We start from the raw sequence: 25,744 nt of genomic DNA, 5'->3' as shown, positions 1-25,744 counted from the left end.
ATGCTTCCTTTTCACTCTAGAGAGAGGAGGGGGGTAAAAGGGGGCTCCTTCAGGATAGAGCCACAGAGCGCTTCTATAGCACTAATCCCCTAACCCTCCTTACTGGACAGACTTAGGGGCACAGGGGATCTCTTAGTTCAGCTCCCAGTGCAGGGTCCTTCTCAGCGCCAAAGACTACTGGAATTAACCCCCTCACCTAACTGTCCAGGGTCAGCAGGATGAACTAACTTGGCTAGGACAACAGGAATGGGAGGTGGAAAAGCCTTGACAGAGGGCTACCCTTGTAGAGCAATCCACCCTTCAGGATCCTACCCCTACCAGACCTCAGCCTTCACTCTAGCTGCTCCTCACTGACAGACAAAATGGCTGTCCAGCATTCCGCCTTTTATAGGCTGACCCTCAGAGGTCCAGAAGGGACCAGAAGGTTCTGGAATGCCCTATTCTACTCTATGGGACAGGTTCTGGTTTTGGCAGTTAGGACAGTTGGTAGCCACCATTTTGTGACTCCAGCTATTCCCTGTCAGAAAAGGCCTCTAGGCCTGAGGTTAAAAACTATGAGGGGGGGAAAAGAACACCTATCCCCTTGACCATCACCTAGAAAAAGCTAGTGGACACAAAAAATTAATAAAAAGGTATGAGGGGCAAAAAGGGGACAAAATAAATAATAAATTGGAGGGACTACGCAAAAAGCCAGACAGGTCTAACAGTGTATATCACTGCCCAAGAAGAACACCAAAGAGTATAACTGGAACCAATTGGAACCTCGGTCAGATGTTCCTTTCTGCACCTCAAGAACTTCAAAATTCCTTCGAATGTTTTAAAAAAATTTTATAATCTGTATATTGTTAAAGTAATCATACATAAAAACAAAAAAGAATTGCAATTGTTCTTTGCCGGTCATCAAGAGAGGAAAAATTGAATATCAGTGCACGGAAGATAAAATAACGGGCCAGATGTACGAACGGTATTAGCGGTCACATACGGAAATTCGGGCTGTGTGCACACCTAAAATGGGTTATAACATACACAAACCCTATTTTACGAATCGGTAACTTATTAGCGACTTGCAAAATAGGGCTAGAGTTGCAATTCGAAAGGGGCGTGCCAAGGGTGTCCCTCCGAATGCAGTTGCAAAATAACAGCAGTTACCATCAATTTCAAATTGGTGGTAAGACAGTTGCAGTTGTGTTTGGCATTGAACATTTTTTAAGGGGTGGCAGTGGTCCCATGGACCACTGCCTGCCCTTAAAAGAAAAGAAAACTTTTCATTTTTTTCTTTTAAACGCATCATGTTTTCCTTTAAGGAAAACGGGCTGCATTTGGAAAAGAAACAATGCTTTAATTCAAAAAGCATACACAGACATGGTGGTCAGCTGTCTCCAGCAGGCCATCATCCCTGTTAGTAGCCCCTTCCCAATGAGTCGCAAATTGCGACCTTCCCTTATGAATACTGATGAGGAAGGTAATTTGTGATACCATTGGGAATCGCTAAAAGCGTCGGAGACACATTGGTACATTCCGTTTTGAGAGTTGCTAATTGCGATTCGCAAAAATAAATTGCAATGTGCGACCCGCAAAATTGGAATGGTCGTACATCTTGCCCAAAATTCTTTACAGTGCGATTATTTACAATAATTACCAAAAAAGCAATAAATGCATTTTTTACATATCAACAATATAACTGTGCTTACCAAGGCCAGAATGGGCATTAAAGCTATAGCACATTAAAAGTCGCTAACGTTTAGCAAATAGTAATTAAAACATTTTCCTGTAGCTTTTAAAAGTGCCTAAATAGAAGGTACAGATAAAGCAGTACACGAGAAATCTAAAGTGCAATTTTCCCCCTTAATAGGGTTCCGGACTGGCCCCATAACCATACACAGTGCATATTGATTATGTCCAGAGTTAAGTGCAATTGCTAAATGCTTTCTCAATGTCAAAACCTGGCTGAAGGTTTAGCCAAGAGGATAGATTAGCCAGCGCAATGCTTATCCATGCGCTGTACCTTTTAACAGAGCCCAGGTTAAAATACAATTACTAAATAGTGACACAGAAACATAGGGGACACGTTTTAAAAGAACCTTGGGGGTCATAAAATTGCTTATCCATGCACAGTTCCTACTGGCTGGGCCCAGGTAAAAATGCAGCTACTAAATAGTGACACGGAAACATAGGGGGCACGTTTTAAAAGAACCTTGGGCTCATAAAATTGCTTATCCATGCACAGTTCCTACTAGCTGGTCCCAGGTAAAAATGCAGCTACTAAATAGTGACATGGAAACATAGGGGAGAAGTTTTAACACCAATGAAAGGTCTTCCAGTGTAGTAAATCTAAAGAGGGTAAAGAGATTTGTGCTCACCAGCGAAGTGAAGCATGAAAGGATTTTGATACTTTTAGCAGTCTTTAAGGGCGCAGCATCAAGTGCGCATGTTGGTGATGCCAAAACTACTCCCAGGAACTTCAGGATTCGAGCTGCCAACTGTGAGAACTTGTTCCGCAGCCGTCGAAGCTTGCCTGATAAGGCAAGTTCCGATGTTTAGGGCATGCAGCCAGAATCTCCTAAGATGGAGCAGGTTTTCACACATGCAAAGGGTGTGGACTAATGATTCTTTCGGCTTTGCACAGAACTGTAACGTCTGTCATGCTCATCAGAGGTTCTTCGGCCATATCAATACGTTTTAAATGGAATGAAGCCTAATCGCAATCTCATTAGCTCCTGTTTTAGGGCAAAACTAAAAGGCAGGGACAGATAAAACAGCAGGGCCCCTGGTTCATACAGTGTGGACGCCCCCCTACAGTGGGCCATGTCTTGATAGTCAGAGTGTCCTGCCCCCTTGAGACTGCTTTTGCTTGCTGGGTTATTATATGCTTGACACTATTGGGACTGGGAGGCCAGTAGAACAAATCTCTCGAACATCTAGAGTATTCAATGCACACCTGCAATACTTGTGTGATTTGGTCTGTTTTTTTCAAAATAATTCCCAAATGCTTTTTAGTTTTTTTTATTTTACCTGCTTGGCTTTCACACAGTATGCTAAAAATGTGGCTATGAGCCCAGTGCTGCGAAACCAAGCAGAACTCCTCTTGAATTTGGGCATGTGCTGTGCAGTTGAAGACGGAAAAAAACTCTTCAATAGCAAATGCCCTATCAAGCCAGTTTGCCATTCTTTATCTGACAGTGATTGCGATGTGTGTTATTATTGGAAGCAATTTGAAGCCTAACGTCCTTTAGCAATGGCCTTAAGTCTGGATTCACCAGTGACTTCGGTAATTTGCTGAAGGCCTCTTCCAGTGAGTTTGCGACTGCTTGCTGCACCTAATTGGGAGATGAAATGTGGCCTCTAGATATTTATGCGCTTCGATGACTTCAACAGGACTCTCCTCAATGGACCAGGTCCCACTTTTTTCAGTTTTGATGAACTGATCAGGACTTTTACCTTTGTTAAATGTATCTTCAGGCTGTTAATTTGACAATAACCTGCTTGTGCATTGCGGAGACACTGCAGCCCAATAGACATCAAGTCGAGGAGCAGTATCGTCTACATATTGTAACAATTGTATTCTGGTGCCTGCCATTTCTGGTGGAAAAGCCATCTTTAGGTGGGTTGGCAGGTCAGCCAAGTACAAGTTAAACAATAGAGGTGTCAATATACATCTATGTTTTAAGCCTTTGTCTATTTTTTTTGCCATAGTGGCCCATCCAGCCCTAACTTTTTTTTTTTTTTTTTTTAAATTTTTAAAACCTTTATTATAGTAAAGCACACAGCTATTCAGCCTAACATCCCGGAGGCAAGGCAGCAAAGTCTCAGAACGGTCATAGTGCCAAGCGATTCATGACAGAACAATGCAGGTTGTTTTTATTTTATATACAAAACAGAAACGTGAACAGAAGCGCCCAAGGGCGCGGAAAAGGCAATGGAAGGAGAAATGACTATGAGCCAGTAGGAGGCGTCAGAGGCTAGAGAAGATTCAGAAAGAACTGAAGTAGGATGTAGAAGAAAAGGGGGGGGGGGGGGAGAAGGAAGAACAGGAGAAACAGAACGTGAGTAGCATAGCCGTTGTCAACGTCTACGGTGATAGGTGTTCATCGCGGGGCATCGGTTCAGGTGGCAGACACAAATCACCTCTGTAAGCATTCCAAGCACCCCACACCTTATTCCATGTCTGAGGCCGCCCCCTGGCAGTGTACACAGTCTTTTCACGCAACATACACCAGTCCATGTTGGCCTTCCATTGTACCACCAGGGGGGCCACATTGGATCCCCATTTCTGCGCTATGTCCCGTTTAGCGACCATGTTGCCCAGTGTAGCCCACCGGGTCTGTGCCGTGTTATAATCATTCGGCTCCCAGACATTGAGGAGGCACCTACGCGCCTCCGCAACCAACCCCACTCCAGTCACCTCCCTCATCACTCGGTGTACCCTCTCCCAGTAAGGGGCAATAACGGGACACTCCCACAATATATGCAGAAAAGTAGCAGGGGCTCCGCAGCCACGACGACAAAGGCCATCTGGCGAGAAGCCCATACGCACAAGCCGGGGGCCGGTGACGTACACCCGGTGAAGGATTTTGAACTGGACTAGCCGCAGACGCGAGGAGATGGCGACCTCCTTAGGGGAGGACACAGCACTCTGCCAGTCCTCGTCGTCCAGTTCCAGCCCATTGGCCACCCACTGCTCCCGCAAGCGCTGGAGGAGGTCGACCCGAACATTAATCAGCTTCTTGTAGGACAGAGAGATGGCACTATCCGGCATATGCCCGTCCAGTACTCTGTCCTCCAAGGGAGAGCTCTCGGGGATGTCACCCTCCTCCGGTCTGGCGGCGGCTATTGCATGCTTAAGTTGGGCATACCGGAAGAACTCCGTTCCACTCAGTTGGTATTCTGCCTGCAGCTGCGGAAAAGTCTTAACATCCCCCCTGGCCAGCATGTCTTCAACTCTCGAAATCCCTATGAGGTCCCACTTGTCGAAGCCCTTGGTATGCCAGAGCTTGCCTAAAATGTCGGAATCGAATAGAGGGGTGAATTTCATCAGTCTGCCCTGCCAACCCTGTATCTTATTAACCGTTCGCCACGTGTGGACCGCCGCCTTGGTCGGACCCGTGAGGCTCCGATCGAAGGATCTAGAATAGAGAGCGCGGTAGTAGTTCCCACCTTGCAAGAGCCATCGATCCATAGCATAGCCCGGGCTGTCAACAGGACCGTAAAAACCATGATTGATGGCGGTGAGTTGAGAGGCCCAGTAATACCTCCGCACGTCTGGTAACGCAATGCCCCCGTCGTACCACGGCATGGTGAGCTTCTGGACAGCGACACGAGGCCGACCATCCCAAAGCAGAGCACGCTGCAGGCTCTCAACCTCCCTGAAGTAACGGGCCGGAAAAAGGTCCTGAGTATTCTGCAAGGCATACAGGAACCTGGGCAGGGACATCATTTTAAATAATGCCGCCCGGCCCAGGAGAGAGAGAGAGGGAGCTTACGCCAACTCTCCACATCCCTCCGCAACCGGTGGAGCGGGGGGAGTAAGTTGTGGTCATACCTCGCCTTAGGGCTGCTCGAGATGTAAATCCCCAAGTACTTGAAGCCTTGCCCGGCCAGTTGTATGTTGCAACCTCTGGGGAGGCGCGGCGTGTCACCCTTAAGGATGTAAAGGGAGGATTTGGCCCAGTTAATAATCAGGCCTGAGTAGCGCCCAAACAACCTGAGCACATCGCACGCCACAATAAGCGACTTGCCAGGGGAGGTGAGGTAGAGCAGGATGTCGTCTGCGTACAGGGAAACCCTGTCCTCAAAGCCCGGGGACCAGGAGATCCCATGCAAGTCAGGGTGCGAGCGCAGCAGAGCCGCGAGAGGCTCCAGAGCCAGCGCAAATAGTAGCGGAGACAAGGGGCAGCCCTGTCTGGTGCCGCGTTGGAGCGCAAAGGGAGCAGACATGCGGCCGTTAACCGTGACAGCAGCCAGCGGGCTAGCATAAAGAAGTTGCACCCAGCCCAGGAAACCTGGTCCAAACCCGAGTCTTGTCAGCACCGCCCATAGATAGTTCCATTCCAAGGAATCAAAGGCCATCGTGGCATTGAGGGAGGCCAGTACTGCTGGTTCCGTAAGGGTGTGAGCTCTGGCCATAACCCCGTGCAGGCGTCTCAGGTTGAGGGCAGTATTACGGCGAGGAATAAAACCAGACTGGTCCGGGTGCACCAAGTCGCTTATAACCCCGACCAATCGATTGGCCAGCAGTTTAGCCAGAATCTTGGGCTCAACGTTGAGAAGAGAAATGGGGCGATAGGACCTGCAGACGTCCCGCGGCTTGCCTTCTTTATGGATAACTACTATGGTGGCCAGTCGCTGGTCCAAGGGAAGGACACCCTCTTCACGGGCACGGAGGAACATATCTCTCAAATAAGGGGAGATCACATCCGGCCGAATCTTGTATAGTTCAACCGGTATGCCATTGGGTCCGGTCGCCTTGCCCGCACGCAGAGCGCGGATCGCCAAAGCAATCTCGTCCGCAGTGATGTCTCGGTCCATATCTGCACTGTCTTCCTCCGAGAGGCAAGGAAGGTCTATCGCCGAAAGGAATTCAGACGAGTCGGCCTCGGAGCGGTCCGAGCCGGAAGTATAAACACCCCGAAAATAGTCTGCAAAAGACTCAGCGATGGCACTCGGATCAGTGACCACCACTCCGTCCTCGCCCAGGATCTCCGGGACCACCCGGCTTGCCATCTCCCGCCTGTCTAACCAGGCCAGCAGTTTACCAGCCTTATCCCCAACATCATAGATGCGGCCCTGCTGCTCCTTCGCCAAGGCCAGGGCTGCGTTCGTGGCGAGATCGTGATACTCCGATTGTTTCAGAGAGAGTTCGTGCAGGAGAGAAGGGTCAGGCCCAGGCCCCAAACGGGACTCGAGATCCAAGACCTCCTCCTCCACATGCAGAAGATCAGCATCACGAGCTCGTTTAGCCGCTGCGATGAGAGATAAGGCTTCACCCCGCAACACCGTCTTAAATGCTTCCCACAGGGTGACCGCAGAGCCCACGGATCCCGTATTTTCAGTAAAGTAGAGGCCGATGGCCTTGGCCAGGAGTGCTCGCGTGTTATGGTTGCGGAAATACCAGGGATTCACCGCAGCGGGGCGGCTGGACAGAAGGACACCGAAATCAAAGGAGATCCACAACGGCGAGTGGTCGGATACGCCCCTCGCCAAAAAACGTGCCTCAGAGATGGCAGGCGACTGCGCCTCAAGGGTGAGGACATAATCTAAGCGGGACAGGCTCCCATGAGCCCCGGAGAGGAACGAAAACTGGCGGAGCGTAGGATGTAATAACCGCCAACAATCCACCAGACCCATAGAGTCAAGGAAGGCCGGCAGCCACGTTTGGGAACCCGGGAGGTCTCTCGGTGGCTGGCGATCAAGAGTGCCAGAGCAGACTGAGTTGAAATCGCCCCCCAGGATCAGTAAGCCCGAAGGCAGGGACAAGATGGCGCTACCAAGGTCCTGGAAGGTGCTAGATTGGAGGCCAGGGGGAACATAAACCGAAAGCAGGGCCAAGGAACGCCCCTCCCATCTTCCCGCCACAGCTGCGTAGCGTCCTCTATCATCAAGTAGTGTGACGTCTATTTCAAGAGGAAGGGACGCACGCACAAGGATGCCCGCCCCCCGGGAGCCCGAGGAGAACCCAGAGTGGGCAACCATTTTGTAACCCTTACGATTCAGGGCCCTACAGGAGTTCCCCACTAAGTGCGTTTCTTGCAGCAGTACAACGTCAGGCATGTGTCTCTTTATCAGCTGGATCACCACCCCTCTCTTTACCCGGTCACCTAATCCATTGACATTCCAGCTAAGCACTTTCAATTTCCTACCCCCCATCCCCGAACAAACCGCCCCACCCGACTCCATACAACTCAAACGTCAATTGCACATTAAAACACACAGTCCATTGCCTCAAGAAAGAAAAAGAGATAGAACAAACAAACAATAAAACTTGCATAGTTGCACCCCCCACCCTGCACCCCCGCATGTGACTAAAAAGCCCCCCCAACCAGCAGTGTGCCTGTCGCCCCATAACTACTCTACAAAAAGACACCCAGAGGAGTGAGGAATCCCCGCGAACACCTCCCGCCACCCTCCATGTACTAACAGGAAAGATAGTACCGCATAGCAAAGCTACATACGATAGACCACTGAGGCAAGCAAGATAATCAAGGAATCACCCACTATAGAACCAAGTCTCATAGGTCCGAACCGCCAGCCGCGCCACCCTCATGTTCTTCCTGTGCTTCTCGGCGCGGCGGTAGAGTGTCCAGCCAGTCACTAACGTTCTCAGCGAAGTCGAAGAAAAGGGCACGACCTTCGTGCTCGATCCGGAGCTTAGCAGGGAACATCATAGAGTACTTGAAACCCAGGTCTCGTAGCCTTCGCTTAACCCCTGCATAGCTTTGGCGCTGTCGCTGAACTGTCCTGGTGAAATCTGGATAGAAATGGACATCGGCGTTTTGGAATTTAAGCGGCCCATGTCGTCTGGAGGCCTGCAGGACCGCATCCCTGTCACGGAAATTGAGCAGCCGGGCCACGATGGGTCTAGGTGCCACGCCCGACTTCGGCGGGCCACCCGGTACTCGGTGGGCACGCTCCACCGAGAAAAAGTTGCTGAGGCCAGGCGGGGCCAGATGAGTCCTGATCAGGTCTTCAACTAGGAGGTCCGTCGCCGCCTCCTCCGAACCCTCCGGTACACCAACAATGCGGACGTTCTGCCGCCTGGCCCGGCTTTCAAAATCATCCAGCCGCCTCGCGAATTGCTCCGCTGTCCTCTGTAGGTTACGAACTTCAGTCTGCAAGTCCGAGACATCCCCCGTGAGACTGGTCGTCTTGATGTCCAAATTCTTGACCCTATCATTAGTTTTGCCTAAGTCGGCTCTAATGAGGGACAGATCAACGGCCATGCCGTCCACCTTGTGCGTGAGGACTTCATGCTGTTGCTGCATGTCCGCCCGGAAGTTTGTGATGGCTCCCATGATGTCGCTCAAAGTGGGTTCAGAGTCGTCCGGCGAGCCCGAGTGCGGGTTGCCCTTGGCAGAGGGTCCAGTAACAGGCGGCGTCTTCGGTTGGGTATAGCGCTCAATCCTATTCTGCTGTTGTTGCGATTTACCGCGCACTCCTCTGTTAGACGGATTGTCGAGGTCCCTCTTGCCCGCCATGTTAGATCCAAAGAGAACAAAGGGCTACGCCAGGCAAGTCCAAGCCCAGAGAGTCGGAGATTCGTCCGGGGGGACACTAGAACACCGTCCCAGGTTCACTCCGCCGTCCGAATAGCACCGCTGTCCAGTACACTTCGCCGCTGGTGAGGGCAGGCAGGCACTCCGCAGATCGGCAGTGCGTAGCAGCGGAATCCGCAGAGACAATGGCACTGAGCTGGCACGGAGTCCCACTCGACGTAGCTCAGCGTAGGAGACACCGATTCGAGATCTGAAAACGGTTCTCGCCTCAGTGGGCTCTCAGCAACGAGTATCCACCCTCGTGGATCAGGATTTCGGGCAGGATAGTTGCGGAGGATCGGAAGGTCCGCGGAGCTCCGAGCTTACGCGGCCATCTTGGTTGCCCGCGAAGCTCCTCCTCCCCTAACTTTTATTTTGACCCACATTGTGGTATAAAGCGTGGTGATGGCTTGTAATAAATTATCTGGAATTCCCTAGGTGTTCAGTTTTGATCAAAGCCTTGATCTTGAGACGCTATCAAAAGCAGTTTCAAAGTCTATAAAGCCAGCATATAGAGCCGGGCCCTTTGCTGCCATGATAGCTTCGCTCAAGTGAGACAGACAGATGAGATGGTCCTCAATGTGGCATCCCCTTAAAAAACGTTTGGCTGATTGAAATTTAATTGATGCCTTATGCCCAGGTTTAGCGCTCCATGTTTAGGATGCTGGCAAAGCACTTCCCTTCGGTGTCCAGGAGTGAAATCAACTTATAGTTCCCGGGGCGTGACCAGGAGCACCTTTTGTGTATTAGTACTCGCAGTGTGCCCCACAGTGACTCAGCGATAGCTGACCCCAATAGATACTGAGGAAATTCGGGGGAGGGGGCATAAGCGAGGCCCATCTGGTTGGGACCCTCTGGTATACTGCTGCCAGAATGCCGCTTGGGCCTGGGGTGCCACTTTGGCGCATTGCTTTAATCGCCTGGGTTACATGAGCCGGTCTTATTTTTGTCAGATTGCCAGTCAATGGGCTAGATGGTCCTACGGGTAGGTTAATGCCCTTGTCAAGAGCCTTACTTTCAATTTTGTTCTCATCTTTGTCCTCCGATAATTCCCTTTCTAGGCTTGTGACATATGATTCCCAATCGGTGGGAGCGACATTGGCACCATTAGGCTTTGGAGTGAGGATTTTATTGATCGACCTCCAGAATTTCCTCTGGTCCTTTGATTTTATTATAATGAATGATTTGACCAATTATTTGGCTTCCTCCTCCTTTCTTTGGGTATATAGGGCTTTCCTGTATTTTTTGCTTTAGTTGGAGATCTGAAATCACAATCCCTTGTTGTTTATGTGGGTCTTCAGGACTTTATTTAGTTGATGTTTTAAGGCTCTGGTTTGGGTTTTAGGTCTCGCCTGCGTTGAAGCGCATGCGCTGCATCGCCTTGGCGAGATCAATTGTTGTTGGTTTTGTATCGGTCTTCTTTGGAAGTGGGGATTGCGTCTGCCCTGTCTCCCTTAGGCCCCGCCCACTCACCTAGCGTTGCAGGGCATGCGCGCTGGTCTCTTCACGTTGTGTCCTGTTTCCCTTCCACCATTCACTCGACGACATACTGACCCTCCACTTCCTTCTCTCCACAACTATTTAGTCACACGAGGAGTGTTATGAAGACTTCTTCCGGATAGTGCAATTTATGGCGTATGGCAGTCTGGTAAGGAAACAACAAATACTAGGAGTGGGTGTATTGCAATGCTTGAAAGTATGCCTAACTTCGTAATTTCTGTGTGAAAACCTGTATTTCCCAAACGCTTTCAGAAGGCGCTTATGCGGGGAAAATACTGCATCTGTAAAAGTGCCTCCAGGGTGTGCAAATAATCTAAGCAGACAAAGCAGGGAGGATGGTTTCGATTTCTAAACAGATTCCTGTCCGATACAGATTATAATTTCAGCACATACAATTAGAAGAGTACCTTTCAGAAATGGCAGTCCCTTACCCCTTTCCTGTTTGTCCTCAATCTGTTTCTCTGATAGGAAGCTATGTGTTTTGGCCCAGCACTTGATGTATGAACATTTCCTGTTGTTGCAAGTGGTGACCAGAGTGGTGGCAGCAACATGGCAACAACTGGTGAGTATGCATGCGTGTGTGTGTGGGGGTGTGTGTGTGTGTGTGAGGTAATGTATTTAGCATGAGAGTAACTCATGTGCCTCATGGCGACTGGCTGGATTGTCCGTTTTAAATGACGGAGATCACTGTGTTCGAGGTCATTTATTGCAAAGTTGTCAAGTGAAGAAGACAGCCTTGTTTTAAATACCCCCGGTATCCTTTTTTATCCCAGGGCAGAAGAGGCCGGGGCAAGAGACGGAACTCGGGACATGTCCAATGGACCCCAGAGGAAGAACCTGTGAGCGCCAACACAAGAAACAAAACCAGGGAACAACCGGGAACCAGCAAATAGCACCACAACACCCACTGGTGTTCAACTTATCCGACACTCAGTTAACAACAGAAGAAATGGAAGTACTCAACAAAGGCCTTTCATTTGTCCCCACTCCCAGGCTAGACATGTTCAAATTACACGTCGAGCTTGCTGAGTTCTTCAGGAAACTTAAACTTAAAGCTTTCTTTGAGAAAAAGGACAACATCATGTCGGAGACAACCAGCACGCCAAATGAGACAGGCTTGAGAATGAAGTCCACCTTCACCCCCCCACCGGGTAGCATCCCGGTCGAAATCCTGACGTTCGAACAGGCAGTCTACACCGATATACAAAACCTACAACAAAAGGACACCTTTAACAACCTATCCAGCAAAGATAGAAGTACCATCCAACGCCTTCAAAATGATCCCTCACTGGTGATCAAACCTGCTGATAAAGGGGGAGGAATAGTCTTGATGAACAAGGCTGACTACGACCTCGAATGTAAGAGGCTCCTCAGTGACACAAGAAACTACAAACGCCTCACCAGAGACCCGACTGAACAACTTCAAGTCACCATCAACCGACTGGTCACCAACGCAAAAGACAACGAACACATCTCTAAACAAGAGGCGGACTACCTTTGTCCCAAAGAAATAAAGACCCCTTACTTCTACACGGTCCCCAAGATACATAAAGGTATCTCTCCACCACCCGGGAGACCCATCGTATCAGGGATCAAGTCACTCCTAGAGCCACTATCACGGTTCTGTGATTTTTTCCTAAACCCACTTGTTCAAAAGACCCCCTCTTACATTAAAGACACCAAACACCTCCTTAGTGTGATTCAAGATATTGACTTTGACCCCACCACAGAACTCATGGCAGGACTAGACATAGAAAGCCTATATACTAGCCTACCACAGGACGCTACACTCCAAGTGTTACATGATGTCCTAATGACAAGCCCCTGGGAGTACAACACCCCCCGTAACTTCATCTTAGACTGCGCGGCTCTGGCTCTCAAAGAGAACTATTTTGAATATGAAGGTACGTACTACTTACAGACGAATGGAACATCCATGGGCAGTGTTTTTGCCCCCAGTGTGGCAGGACTGTACGTGGCCCACTTTGAAGACACCCACGTACAACAACCTACCAACCCCTTCTCTGCCAACATACGTATGTGGCGTCGGTATATCGACGATATACTCTTAATATGGAAAGGAGACCAAAAATCACTAGACAGCTTCATGCTTTGGGTCAACCAACTGGACCCCTACCTACGCTTCACATGCACCAGCAGTACCACTGAACTACCCTTCCTGGACCTAAACATCAAACCTGACCATGGGAAGCTTACCACCACCACCTACTACAAACCCACAGCAAGGAACTCACTGCTAAGGTTTGACAGTTTTCACCCTCGTCACCTGAGGGAAAACTTGCCCTACGGGCAGTTTCTACGTATCAGGCGCAATTGCAGCAACATAAAGGACTATAAACAACAGTCCAATGACCTAGTACACAAATTGAGGGACCGTGGTTACCCCACTAGGATATTAAACCAAACCCGCAAAAGAGCAAGAAATCAAAATCGAGAAGCCCTCCTGGAAAACTACGACAAACCCGAGGAAGAACCAGTCCTCACCTGTGTAACAACGTACAACACAGCATCGAACCAAGTTTCCAACATCATACAACGGCACTGGAAAATCATTAACTCTGGCACAAGACAATGGGAAAAACCACGCATTGCTTACAAAAGATCTACCAACCTAAGAGACCAGCTAGTCAACACCAGGCCACGCACTACCAATCAGAACAGAGACAACACAATTGTCAATGCATGGGGCCTGCCCAAGATCATCGGACACCAACCCTGTAACAACTGCAGCGTATGCCACCTTACATCTCCGTCCAAAACCCTCAATCTGGAACCGGGCAAAACCTGGACGCAACGCAATTTCACTAACTGTAACTCCACCAACCTGGTCTACCTGATAACGTGCAGATGCGGCCTGAGATACATTGGCATGACCACCCGCAAGGTACGCACAAGAATGACCGAACACAGGAGTACAATAAGATGTGGGAAAAATATCAGTAAACTTACAGATCACTTTCTGACCAACAATCACACACCAAATGACTTCTCCTGGACTGTCATTGAAAAATTTGACAATGCCAAAGATGAAAGATTCCTTCCACAAAAAGAGCAGCGCTGGATCTACCGTCTAGCCACACACATCCATGGCTTGAACGATGCCATTCCATGGAATAGCCTAACAGTATAACCATAACATGTCCACTGATACTACTTGGGCTGTGAGCCAATAACCTCCCCTGTCTTACTCAGGAGCGCCCAGCACGCATGTGAGATACTTGTGCCCCTGTCCCCTTGCATGAGCGCCCTCCCTGACCCCTTCTCTCCAAATAGTGATCCCATCTCCTTAACTTGATGGGCACTACCCATTCTCTACACAGTGGCCCTATTATTCGTTCATAATGACCCCCTGGGTAGCGCACAGTCAGCGCTACTACACACCTGTTAACACACAGGTTGTTCATTGTGCCCAATACTGGGTCTATTACAACACTCTGGCTAGCGCATATCCAGCGCTACTCACACCTGTTCTCTTACAGGCTGCCCACACATCCCAGCACTTGCAGCGCTCACACGGCGATGCACCGCGCATGCGCATCAGAGCCCCGTTCCTTGCGCATGCGCATTGACGCGCCATGGCTTCCGCGCATGCGCGAACCCACGCGCTGCTCCCCTGCACATGTGCAGTTGGTTGCAGCATGATAGGGCGTTTTACGCGCATACCGCCTTCTCTTTCTACCCTAACCAGGTGCAATAGATTACGATAAGAGCATAAAAAGACATACATTGCGGCCCAGTCACTACATTTCGGGCGCCGCGGATGGATGAATAGGTCCTAGGAGGAACCAGACCGAACTACTCGTGAGTAACCCTCTTTCCTGCAAATGGGGTAAGAACTTTCTCTCCCTACAGGTTAGCAAGCCTTGTATGTCTCATTTTTATTCCCTACAGGGTCTCTTTCTCTGCCAGGCGACCCATGAGGCTTTTAACACTGAAATAACAGAGTGAGGACTTAGTAACACTACTTTCCTGTACCTCACCTTGTGATTTCGTTTTTAGCCCACCACCCCTCACTAACGGTTTAATATACCCTCACAAGCTCTATGGAGTACCCAATGAGCTCACTATAGCCGCATATAGGTCGAACACCACCTTATAAGTCGGCTAATAGTGGTTCTTTTACTTAATGCAAACCTAATATGACTCTTCCTTGTACGTCTTGTCTTTGTCCTATGTGTTCTGTGTAGAAAAGCTTGAGGGAATCCCCCTCTAACAGTTACGGCGCCTTAGCGTGCGCAACACATAGAGAAAATAACAACACTCACTTAATATAGTTTATTATTACTTGCACCTTTCACCCCTTTTGGTCCTGAGGAAAGCCAGCTTATAACAAAGGCACTGGCTGAAACATGTAGACCACACTGGACGCTGGAGGTCATTGTAACTCTCCCTTAAAACGTCCTATTGCCTTTTTAACCTGCTAACAGAGGCCCAGTTCATTAAATATTGCTAATACCCTCGGGTGCTGGGACCTCCTGGATAGCATTTTAATTTCTCACCTTCACACCCCTTCACTGCACACTCAGCAACATACCAGCTCCGCAGTCACCTGGCGTTGAAGCACACCCGGGGCACATTCGGTGCCACTGTGGTGGGCCCGATGATGAAGCATGCCACCGACTAGGTCGGTGGGTGAGGGCTTTCAAAGGAAAACAGCGTTTTTCCCACATATTGTCACTGCTGACGTACCAGAGTCTCCCTTACATTTCCCTTAAACTAGCTAGCCTTTATTGATTTATATATTGTTTTAAATAGTATCAGTGTGCGGCGCGCTGGTTCCCTGCAGCACTTCTGTACATGGTGTCCCTTTCTTGCCATCTACAAGTAGCTGCATGAGGTGCTCAAGACTCCTGCCAGTCTAGGCTTTTTAGCCAACACCACTTTCCACATTGGGGTGTCGGGGGACATGCTAGCAGTGTAAGGGGAAAACGCTATAAGTCCTTGATCCGTCCCTTTCCACCCATCCTACAGTCTCTTCAACCCCTCTTCTGCCCCATTAGCTCCCTGTCCTCTCATACAGTCTATAACCTTCCAAACACAACCTCCCGAAAGGAAATTAAAACTTTCACAGACATATTAACCCGGCGACTCACGAGACACCAAAAAGTGCGTGTTTATGCACGACTTGCAGATTTTCAAAACACATAAATAAAAGACATTGTCATTTACAATGCCAATAGCTCAAACACTCGCAAATGCAAGACCTATTGCATTGCAAATGCTTGTTTCAAGTTGCTGAGGGGATGGGCTACAATGGTTCCATGCTGCTTGCATTCCTTGTGGCAATACTGTCTGTCTTCTTTAAGAATGTGGCCAGTCGCCCCCAAAGATTTGAGTTACACGTTCATTTCTGCAGTACGGATCGCCTTCAAGAATTCATCCACACACGTATAAGTGCCTCTCTTGGTTGTACATGTCCCACCTTACCCTGTTGATGGGTTCAAGTTTATCTTGTTTTGATATGAGGACCACTTTAGAGCGGCAGGGGCGCAATATCATGGCTTTACAGCTAAGGATGGCGTGATCGCTAGCCAAGGTTGTAAAGGCTTCAAATTTGCCTACGCTTTGGAAATGAGCCAGAGACACCCACATGCAGTCTAGGGAGGCCATTCTAAAAGCAGATGAGTCTGTGTAGGCCGCTGGAATGTCCAGTGCTTCTCTAACGTTTATGATGTGGAGGCCCACCTGGTTTAGTTGCACTGCGGGTGCTATGCCTTTCTTATCGCCTCTTTGGAATTGTGCATGGATTGATAGAAAATCCCAGATCTCATAGTGGAAACCTGTTAAAATGTTGTTCAAATCATCAGGTTGGCATTAAAAATCAAAAGTTCATGGGTCGCACACTACTCCACCCACCAGCGGGTGTAACCCAAGAGCATCACGGTAGATGCAGTTCTTCTAGGCGTGTACGCCTTTCGTAGATCTGGAAGTGTAGAAAGCAAAGTTGCAGCACAAACTCTGGACACCGGTGTTTCAGGATTATTTTCCTTCATCAGGCATTTTACAGAGTTTCGCTGTGCAGGCTGCCAAATATTAACAGGTCTGGTACCACTCACGGCGCGCAGGTTCGTTGACCGAGCTCGTCAGCCCAATGGCTCGAGGGAACCATTTGTAAATGAAAAGTTCATGGGTCGCACACTACTCCACCCACCAGCGGGTGTAACCCAAGAGCATCACGGTAGATGCAGTTCTTCTAGGCGTGTACGCCTTTCGTAGATCTGGAAGTGTAGAAAGCAAAGTTGCAGCACAAACTCTGGACACCGGTGTTTCAGGATTATTTTCCTTCATCAGCAGAGTATAGGCATTTTACAGGGTTTCGCTGTGCAGGCTGCCAAATATTAACAGGTCTGGTACCACTCACGACGCGCAGGTGCATTGTCCGAGTTCGTCAGCCCAATGGCTCGAGGGAACCATTTGTAAATGAAAAGTTCATGGGTCGCACACTACTCCACCCACCAGCGGGTGTAACCCAAGAGCATCACAGTAGATGCAGTTCTTTTAGGCGTGTACGCCTTTCGTAGATCTGGAAGTGTAGAAAGCAAAGTTGCAGCACAAACTCTGGACACCCAGATCTCATAGTGGAAACCTGTTAGAATGTTGTTCAAATCATCAGGTTGGCATTTAAAATCACCCACGATTATCCACATATTGTCTGGGTTTGTAGCGCTGAGATCCCACAAAATTGAGAGCGGTGACATCAAGGTAGATTCCCTGGTTAACTTGACTGGAATAAATAGATGCATGAGGGATAGTACCTTTGTTGTTGCCATTAAATCGTTCTTTACGTAGAAGGATACCCCACCAGAGGCATGCCCTCAAACTTGTGAGGCCTTTGCGGGTGATTCATGTACTGTGATGTCCAGCCAGGGGAGGAGTTTAGTCATAGGAGGCTCTCCAAGTCATGTAGATGGAGGGAAAGGCCATCTGTGAGATGCACAGTATTACCCAAGGTTATTTTTGGTGTCTCCCAGTTGGACTCACCCTTGAGTGCTTTCACCGGTCTTGGACCAGGTCAGACCTGGCACTGTACAGATCCATCCCTTACAGCAGACACGGCCAGATTGGGCTAATGAAATAGGACAAGGCTGACAAAAAAAGAAATATTTTATTCTCTGTAAGAGAATGTGAGCAGTATCCCAGAAGAAGTGAATGTCAAATGGACATTACTGTTGGGTTCCATCCCAGTGCATTCTACAGCCAACCATGATGTATAATTTTTAGACCCACGCTAGCACTTGGAATAGTTCAAAGAATGAATAGTCCACAGAAGAAAAAGATCTATTAGACAAAAGCGATAAAAACAGATGACCAATAGCAGATGTTACGGAATTGAAAATATATTTAATTACATCTTCTGCCCTCAAAGCACCTCTTCTCATCAACTGTGTCTTTCAGGTGCAGATCAGAATAATGGTAAAAATGAGACCATGCAGTCCCACAGAATGCAAGATCGATCAGGTCTTGCTTCACTGTTCTCGACAGCCTTCCTTGTTCCCCTTTTTGTGCATTCAGTGCTCATCCCAGGCAGAGAATGGATCTCTTTATTCAAGTTACTAAGAAAAACTGCCTGGTTGGAAGCTTTCTAACATCCATCTGGCAACGCTGCTGTGCTCTTTGTGTCAATCAACATCCCTTCCCAAAACTTACAGGTTATGAAGTAAGCCACAGGTCTGGTGCTGCACGTATAGAAAACTATGTTTCAGATCACTATTTATTCCTGAAAAACAGCTGCTAGCCGGATAGTTTTGTTTAAATGTGCCATTTACTGCATGCATTATAATTTCATGATGACAAATGAAAAAGATAGGTATATATGGCAAAAAAGTGGTGTAGATACTACATGTTCCTGCATATTCCACACCTTCTCAATATCCTCAAAGCACCAGACTAGAGGAGAGGGTACTGAATCTAATCAAATAGGAGGTTGTCTTGTCAGATTACCTCAATTGTTCTAAACCATTGAGGATCACCCTGCAACAGCACCCAAAACATTAATTTGCAATGCAATACTTCTCGCATTTATGAGAGTTAGAGCTTTTGGCATTATAAATGACAATGCCCTTTATTTATGTGTTGTTTTTAAAACAGATAAATAAGAGGCATTGTCATTTACAATGCCAATTGCTTAAACTCTTGCAAAAGCAAGACCTGTTGCATTGCAAATGCCAGCGCCCGTGCATTAAAATGTTTTTACAAAGAGTTAGGAGAGAGAGTATCCTGCCTCAACAGCAGGACAAAGCTATTAGAGAAAAAAGTGCTTGGAGGCTGTAATTAAACCCTATAGAATAACAACAAAGATAACAGGGGGTGTTGCCATAGGAGGTTGCAAAATGAGACAAGGCAGTACTAAGGAGGGACTAGTAATCCTGTTGGCCAATGAAATGCTTCAACATTACCCTGAGTTTATCAGAAAGTGCATGTATGTGGTGCGTTTAAGATCTGTAAGTAACGGCACCCAGGTACATCGGGGCTCAACATACATTTATCTCAGACCTATCTGTTTTTAGATATAGAAGAGAGTTTGTTTTCTTAATGTGTTGAATATTGAATTTGGGAAGATAAGGTTATACCACGGTGAAAGACTTCTCACTCCTTCTTTAGTTTTGGCACGCTCAATGAAATGCCACAGTTTACAGTGGAAAATGACACAAGCCAATGAAAAATATGAGCTTCAAGCCCATAACTGAATACAGCATGCCTCGCAGAGCAGCACATGCGCTGCCCAGGCTCGACCTCAAAAGCAGCCAAGATGGTTCAATGCCTGCACCAGACATCACATCCTGAAATATACAACAAGCCAAACCTGGGTAACAGGAGAAAAGAGGGTGAACAGATGATATCCACACCCTTACATTCATCAGACATAGTAATACAGCCCATAATACAGAGTCCATAGAAAGGTATGGCTCAAGAGCAAGGGACTAATAGATACAACTTATTACAGGAGTCTCAAAAACAAGTGTCACTCAATTTAGAAAGGTAGTCAAATGCAAGGAACATTCTTACCGCAAGAGTGGTCGGTCAGGATATTAAACACACCTCAGAAAGGCGTGGGTGTAGGGTGGTGTGGAATCAAAGGCAGAATGGAGGGCTGGAAAAATGCACACCAGATGAGTCTGGAGGCCCCTATTGACGAAATAGGATATATTTTGGTGTTCCATGCTTACGTATGTCTTAATGGAACTCATCCTGCTAGCGTATGATAAGCCAGATGAAAATAGGTCTTTAGTGACATCACAGCATGTATGAAGATAACAGGCAATAACTTGCATGACTACATCCATGTGCATCTACATTAAGTGCATCAAAACCTGAGTCTCATAAAAGCGCGTTTCTCTTAGGAAAATATAAATCAAATTAATACATTTACACTTTTTATATTGTTTACCCTTATGTGAGGTGCATTCACAATATAAAAAAAATTCTAATACAATTGTAAAGATTAGTTATGAAGCAACTTTCTTTTTAGTCCAAAAACTATATTTCAAACACTTGAGATGGTGATGAAAATGCTCAATATCCCTTTTTATCAACGATCAAGTACAAGCGAACACACAATGCAAAATGAAAAGTGAATTGCTGCATAGGACCCTCAACCTTCAAGTGAATTGTGAGGAATAGAAACACAATTTGTCAGCAAAGAGATAAAGCGAAAGCTTTTAATTGCACCACAGTGATTATACTTTAATTTAAAACGTACCTCATGTGTGAAAATCATTTTCAACGGTAAATCTTTTTTGTTTAAAAATGGAAATGTGCTTGTTTCATCCTTCCATCGTCTCTGTCGTCTGGGCAGAGGGATAGCTTCACTTGGCAGCTGCAAAGTAGGTTTTAAAAGCTTTCTACGGATTTTCTTTGCCTCATGTTTTCCTTGACGTCTTTTTCTTCGTCTCCTTCGGCGCTCAAAGATCTGATGTAAATTGAATCTAGGCGCTGGCCCCGAAGAGGAGTCAGAGGCGTCCTTGTGCGACTCGATGGAGGGTGCTTTTAGGGAGGGCGTCGCCGGACTGTGCCTTCTTGCTGTTCGGGTCGGTGTAAATGTGCACTGGCTTCTAAACAAACTACTTCCGGAGTCATCGCTGGAGGAAGAGAAAAGAAGCAAATAGATGACACCTTCCATTGTGAAGATAGTTTTCTACCTTTTTCGGTGTGCAGCACCCCAATTCCGAAGAGGAGTTACACTGAGATTTTAGGTACAACAGATGGTTGAGGGTCCTATGCAGCAACCGCACAGCATTCACAATGAGCCAAGGTGACACTTAAAACCCTTACATTTGTACACTACTGTTGGCATGTTGGAGCATGTTTCCTCTCAAAACAGAGCATGGAACACAATACATAGAGAAGCTCACATACACTGAACAAAGCTCAGATATGGCACACAGTCTGCTGCCATGAAGGGTATTCTGGCCATGTCCTGCAGGAAGAAATACCAAGTACAGATATTCTACAACCACTGGGTAGAAGGCATAATACATACACAACCAATTACTAATCCCCTGGGCCTCAATGTCTATCACCAATATCACAGGGCCACAGACCAAGGATTTCACCTCAACTTCAAACAAGACAACAGGATTGCAGATGTTACTATCTAAATATTACTCCAACCATCTAAATCACACTATTATATTGTATCATAACAATTGACATTATTCGGTTTGCATTAGAGTGCATTCTAGACCAGAAATATAGACTTTGTAGGCAGTTGTCCTTTTAACGTCAGGTCTTCTTGTGTCAATAGTTCTCCACCTTATGCTTTATATAAAGTTATCTTTGATTCTTATTTGGGCATAGCATCGTTTTCGGTCTCACTTTCCTTTCACTGCACCATTCAAATCACTCTGGTGATCGCCATCGTATTGTTTAATCATTTTGTATTTTCTGTATCTATGGGATCAAATCTTGTACCATCTGTATTTAGTCTAAAGAGCCCTTGCTACTTATTTAATTTTTTTAGCCACCAAAAACTCCGAGCACTCCCCCATGTAGCTGCCGTTTACTGCTAGCCCTGACTGGCCTCTTTTTGATGTCCTAATGATTCCTGCATCCCTCACTAGGAGTTTTCTTATTTAAAACTCTATTACTTGGGATTATCATTAATAAAGTTTTCTTACTCTAGTTATCACACTGCATATCAAATTACTCAATAGCTTTGCTCGTTCACCTTTTACTGTCTTCGATACCCACCACTGGGCTAGAACACAGTTATCGAGGCAGTCCCATCTAAACACACTTCCATTCACTTGTGTTGTTGCCATCTATCCACCCTGGAATGCTCAACCTGAACCAGACTCCCCAATCGCATGACAACACCAAGGACAGTGGGTGAGTGAGATGGAGGCCTGTAAAGATGCCCTCCTGTTACCATGCACAAAAGACATGCTTAGCATCGGATAAGAAGTTAGTTAACTGGAACACAATACAACTTAAGACATGAATGGAAAGGCGCGATCGACTGTAGCATTTTAGGAACATGAACACTTCGGCATGAAGGCATGACTCAGGTCAGACTTTTGGTCACCAACTTTTCACAATGCTTGAAGGATTCAGCTTCATAACGATGGTGCCAGACTGCTGTTAATTGCAACATTATTCTTTTTCCTGCATGACAAACATTAAAACAAAACAAATCTGTGGAGTTGTAATCCAAGGGTTATGTATAGTTTACTTTTGGATTCCTTGATGTGCTGCCACGGATAGGTCTTCACAATACCGGTTAACATATAGATGTCTCCGAAACATCCACATCAGATTGCCTCTATTATTTACACCACCACATATTTTGGCCCTTGAAGGCATCGGTACTTAAGCACAGGTTTAGTTTTGAGTTCTCTATACTTCACAACTACAGGTAATCAATGATTATGTATTGTCATGGTCAGTACATGGTGCAAATACCTTGAAAAGAAATGGTCACAAGAATGATAGTGTTCTGGAAATGAGCTGAAATAAGTAAGGTTGCCATTCCCGATTCAGATAGTCACCTGCAGAAACTGATATTGAAATCTTATCAAGAAAAAACATGCATCATCTACATAAGAGAATACAAAAAAATCCAAACTTTACTGAACTAAACACAAGAATATTCTCTTTAAAGCACTATTTAGAATACCTTACATCTTGAAGTATGTTCTAATGGATATATCTTCCCACAGTCCAGGTACCTAATTCCGAAATACCCCCACATGTGCAACGGTAAGAGTAGGGGCTTAGATTGCCAGGAACATTCATTTTCATACTGAAAAGCATTTTGGAGCCTCACTCCTTATATCAGATTCAAGAGTAATGTATGGTGAACCTATGAAGTGATGACCAAGTTGCAGTTAGACAAAAGGTCAAAGATACGGGCTCTAATGAAGAGCACCAAATTAGCTCCCTTTCCTGCTACTATATGGGACCACATGCCCTCTAGAGGCTTCTCTTGAGTTCTTTGTAATAACATTGCAAGCACAACAAAAAGCGAAATGTTTTATTTCATGAGATTATTTTCTAGGTTTCTTCAAGGGTAACCCACTAAGAACAGATCATCAATCAGGTGTCTCCACGTTCTCTATATTCATGGATACTGTGTCGAGGTACAGTTCTTCTTTCAGGTCAGTTTACGACTAAAGTCCTCAATCTTAGCAGGCTGTGAAGGTAAAAAGAATGAAACACAGAGGACAGCACAGCAGAAAAGAAGAGCAAACCTTTAAGATACCCTTGACTTGAGAGGAGCTTGCTGATAGAGGTGTCACAGAAAGAGCTTGCACATTTCATGCCCTCCCAGGTAATTTAAAGTTAAGGAGAAATGTTTGAGGTTAACTCAGAGGAAGAACACAAAAGGATCTTTTTAAAGAGAGATCCGGTAAGCTGTAAACCAAGATACCATATAGGTGTGAGAAATGGTGCAGGGCCCAAAAATCATGAAGCCACTATGTAACCCTTGAGAGTTGCTATATTTAACTCATTTAGCCCTGCAAATAGAGGATCATACTCAAATACCTATCACTATCCCATTGTTAGGAGGTAATTTATTTAATTTTGAGTACACAATCCCACAAAACTGCTCCATAATCCCCAAAAATTTGCAGGATGCAGAAGAATATCTAACAGCGCCTCTGTCAAATCAGTATGTAGAGAGTATAACTAAGATCTTCCACTCAAAGTCCAAACAAAGACAGAGGCACTCACATTTTTGGCACAGAAATGAACCTACCTGTATTGACCGATGATCCTATCAAATCGGAAGTAGCGGCGAAGGAATTAAAGCAAGGTCTAACATCTCCAGATAACAAATATGCCACCCTGCCAGAGGTATTAGGATGACAATCACCTATTTATATTTTCTTTTGACTCACAGCGGACAAAACAGGGAATTATGAAAAAGTGTAGTGAAGCTGGTAAGTTCACTCTAGACTGAATTCATCCGAGGAAAATAAGAAAAGACATAATTTCCAGATTGAAGAGATGCAAAGTGGCTTAACACTGTCTATCCATGTGGTGAATATCTAATCCACAACTCCAGGAAGAAGTTCCTATTTGTGACTGACCTTTAATCCTGTTGAGTGACCACTCTTAGGTTACTCTCAACGTGCTCTACGAGCTGCTATCACTTAAGTTGTTTAGTCTTTGGCTTAAAAGAGCCATTATTGTAAAAAGATTTGAGGATTACACCTCCTTTTTCTCGTTTAAGCAATAAATTATTGTAGTGTTAGCTGTCTATATTTCAATCGGCGATCATAAAAAACACAGAAGGATGTCAAGAAACCCATATTATAAGGCCCTCAACCTGAGACGGATGGAAAACATCCTCTCACATGAGATTGGTTGAAAATCATCAGACATTAGTGTTTTGTCTGATCAAGGAGAACCCCACTCTGTTAACAACAAACTGCCACTAATTAAGATCTGAGGCTTACAGTCATCTCAACTGAAGTCTTATCTGCAGAATTAAAGATGCAAGATACAACTGGATCAAACAGAATCAATTAGATAAATTGCTTCTAGGCAAATATTTGGACCGAACTGTAATACAATTTCTCAAATACGAGCAAATTATTCTTAAATTAAATAAAACTTTAATTGCCTTTCTAACATGAAGGAACTGATTCCACCCTTGCTTTTGGAGTAAGCTGTTGCTTGCTACTTCTGCATGGTTCGGATGGAAGAATGATAACTATTTGGATGCAATGGGTCGAGGATCTGTCTGGATTCATAATGGGTAGCCATTGTGCTGAATCATAAGCATCCATCTGCCTTTTCTTGCACTGTTGCAGACATTGATTCAAGCATTCCATCCATCACTTTTTGTGTTCTCTTTTGGTACAGTTTTTGCGATGTCTTTTGCTATGTTTTTTGTGCTAAAGTTTGTTAGATAATGTTACAATACAATGTAAATGGAGCTGCTTTTTACTACTGAAGAGATCGTCAAGAGAGGAGGAAAGAGAAAAGCCGCTTTCCCAGGAGCAGCCGATTCCCCTTCTTATTCTCATGCAGATAGCTATTGTCTTCCTCTGCAAAGGAACGGCTTATGTTAATGGAATTACTGTCTCAGTTGACGCTTGTGGTGAAGAAACCTGCTTCTGGACTTTGCTGTTGAAGCTGATTCATTCTGGATTGACCGCCTTCGAGAGAAGCTTATTTAAATTCTAGCTTTAAGTGCTTTCATGTGTGAAACGATGGTATCTGATTTCTCTATGTAAACCAGAATAAAGGAATGCTGTGTACAGGATAATGCATGCAAACATGCGGTTGAGAATTATGAACGAGCCCCATTGTGCAACAAGTGTACTATGCCTTAATTGGTGTTCTAGCGTTTTTTTCTACTAAAGTGGATTTTAAAACTTTGTGTTTTGATGAATACACTACAATTACATTTTCTATTTATGTGTAATGAGGATTTTTTTTAAAGTGGTTATGTCCGGTCTTAAAAATTTCCCACCCTTTTTAGTTTTAAGGGAGGCTTGTTTTACCTTTGCAGGAGCTCAGCACTC

At 46.2% G+C, this 25,744-nt stretch overlaps 1 protein-coding gene across 1 annotated transcript in view; it reads right to left on the bottom strand.

Annotated features, from left to right (window-relative positions):
* TAF1D (TATA-box binding protein associated factor, RNA polymerase I subunit D) overlaps window positions 1-25,744 on the bottom strand; it is a 146,660-nt gene that overhangs the window by 89,954 nt on the left and 30,962 nt on the right. Inside the window, exon 3 of the mRNA XM_086954588.1 lies at window positions 20,470-20,848. Coding sequence (XP_086810714.1) covers window positions 20,470-20,848 — 379 coding nt within the window. The remainder of the gene's footprint in view (window positions 1-20,469; window positions 20,849-25,744) is intronic.

Source organism: Lissotriton vulgaris, chromosome 2_1, assembly GCF_964263255.1.
Source record: "Lissotriton vulgaris chromosome 2_1, aLisVul1.2, whole genome shotgun sequence".
Taxonomy (NCBI): domain Eukaryota; kingdom Metazoa; phylum Chordata; class Amphibia; order Caudata; family Salamandridae; genus Lissotriton; species Lissotriton vulgaris.
The sequence above is the reverse complement of the archived record's forward strand: the minus strand, read 5'-3'. Positions and strand labels throughout refer to the sequence as shown.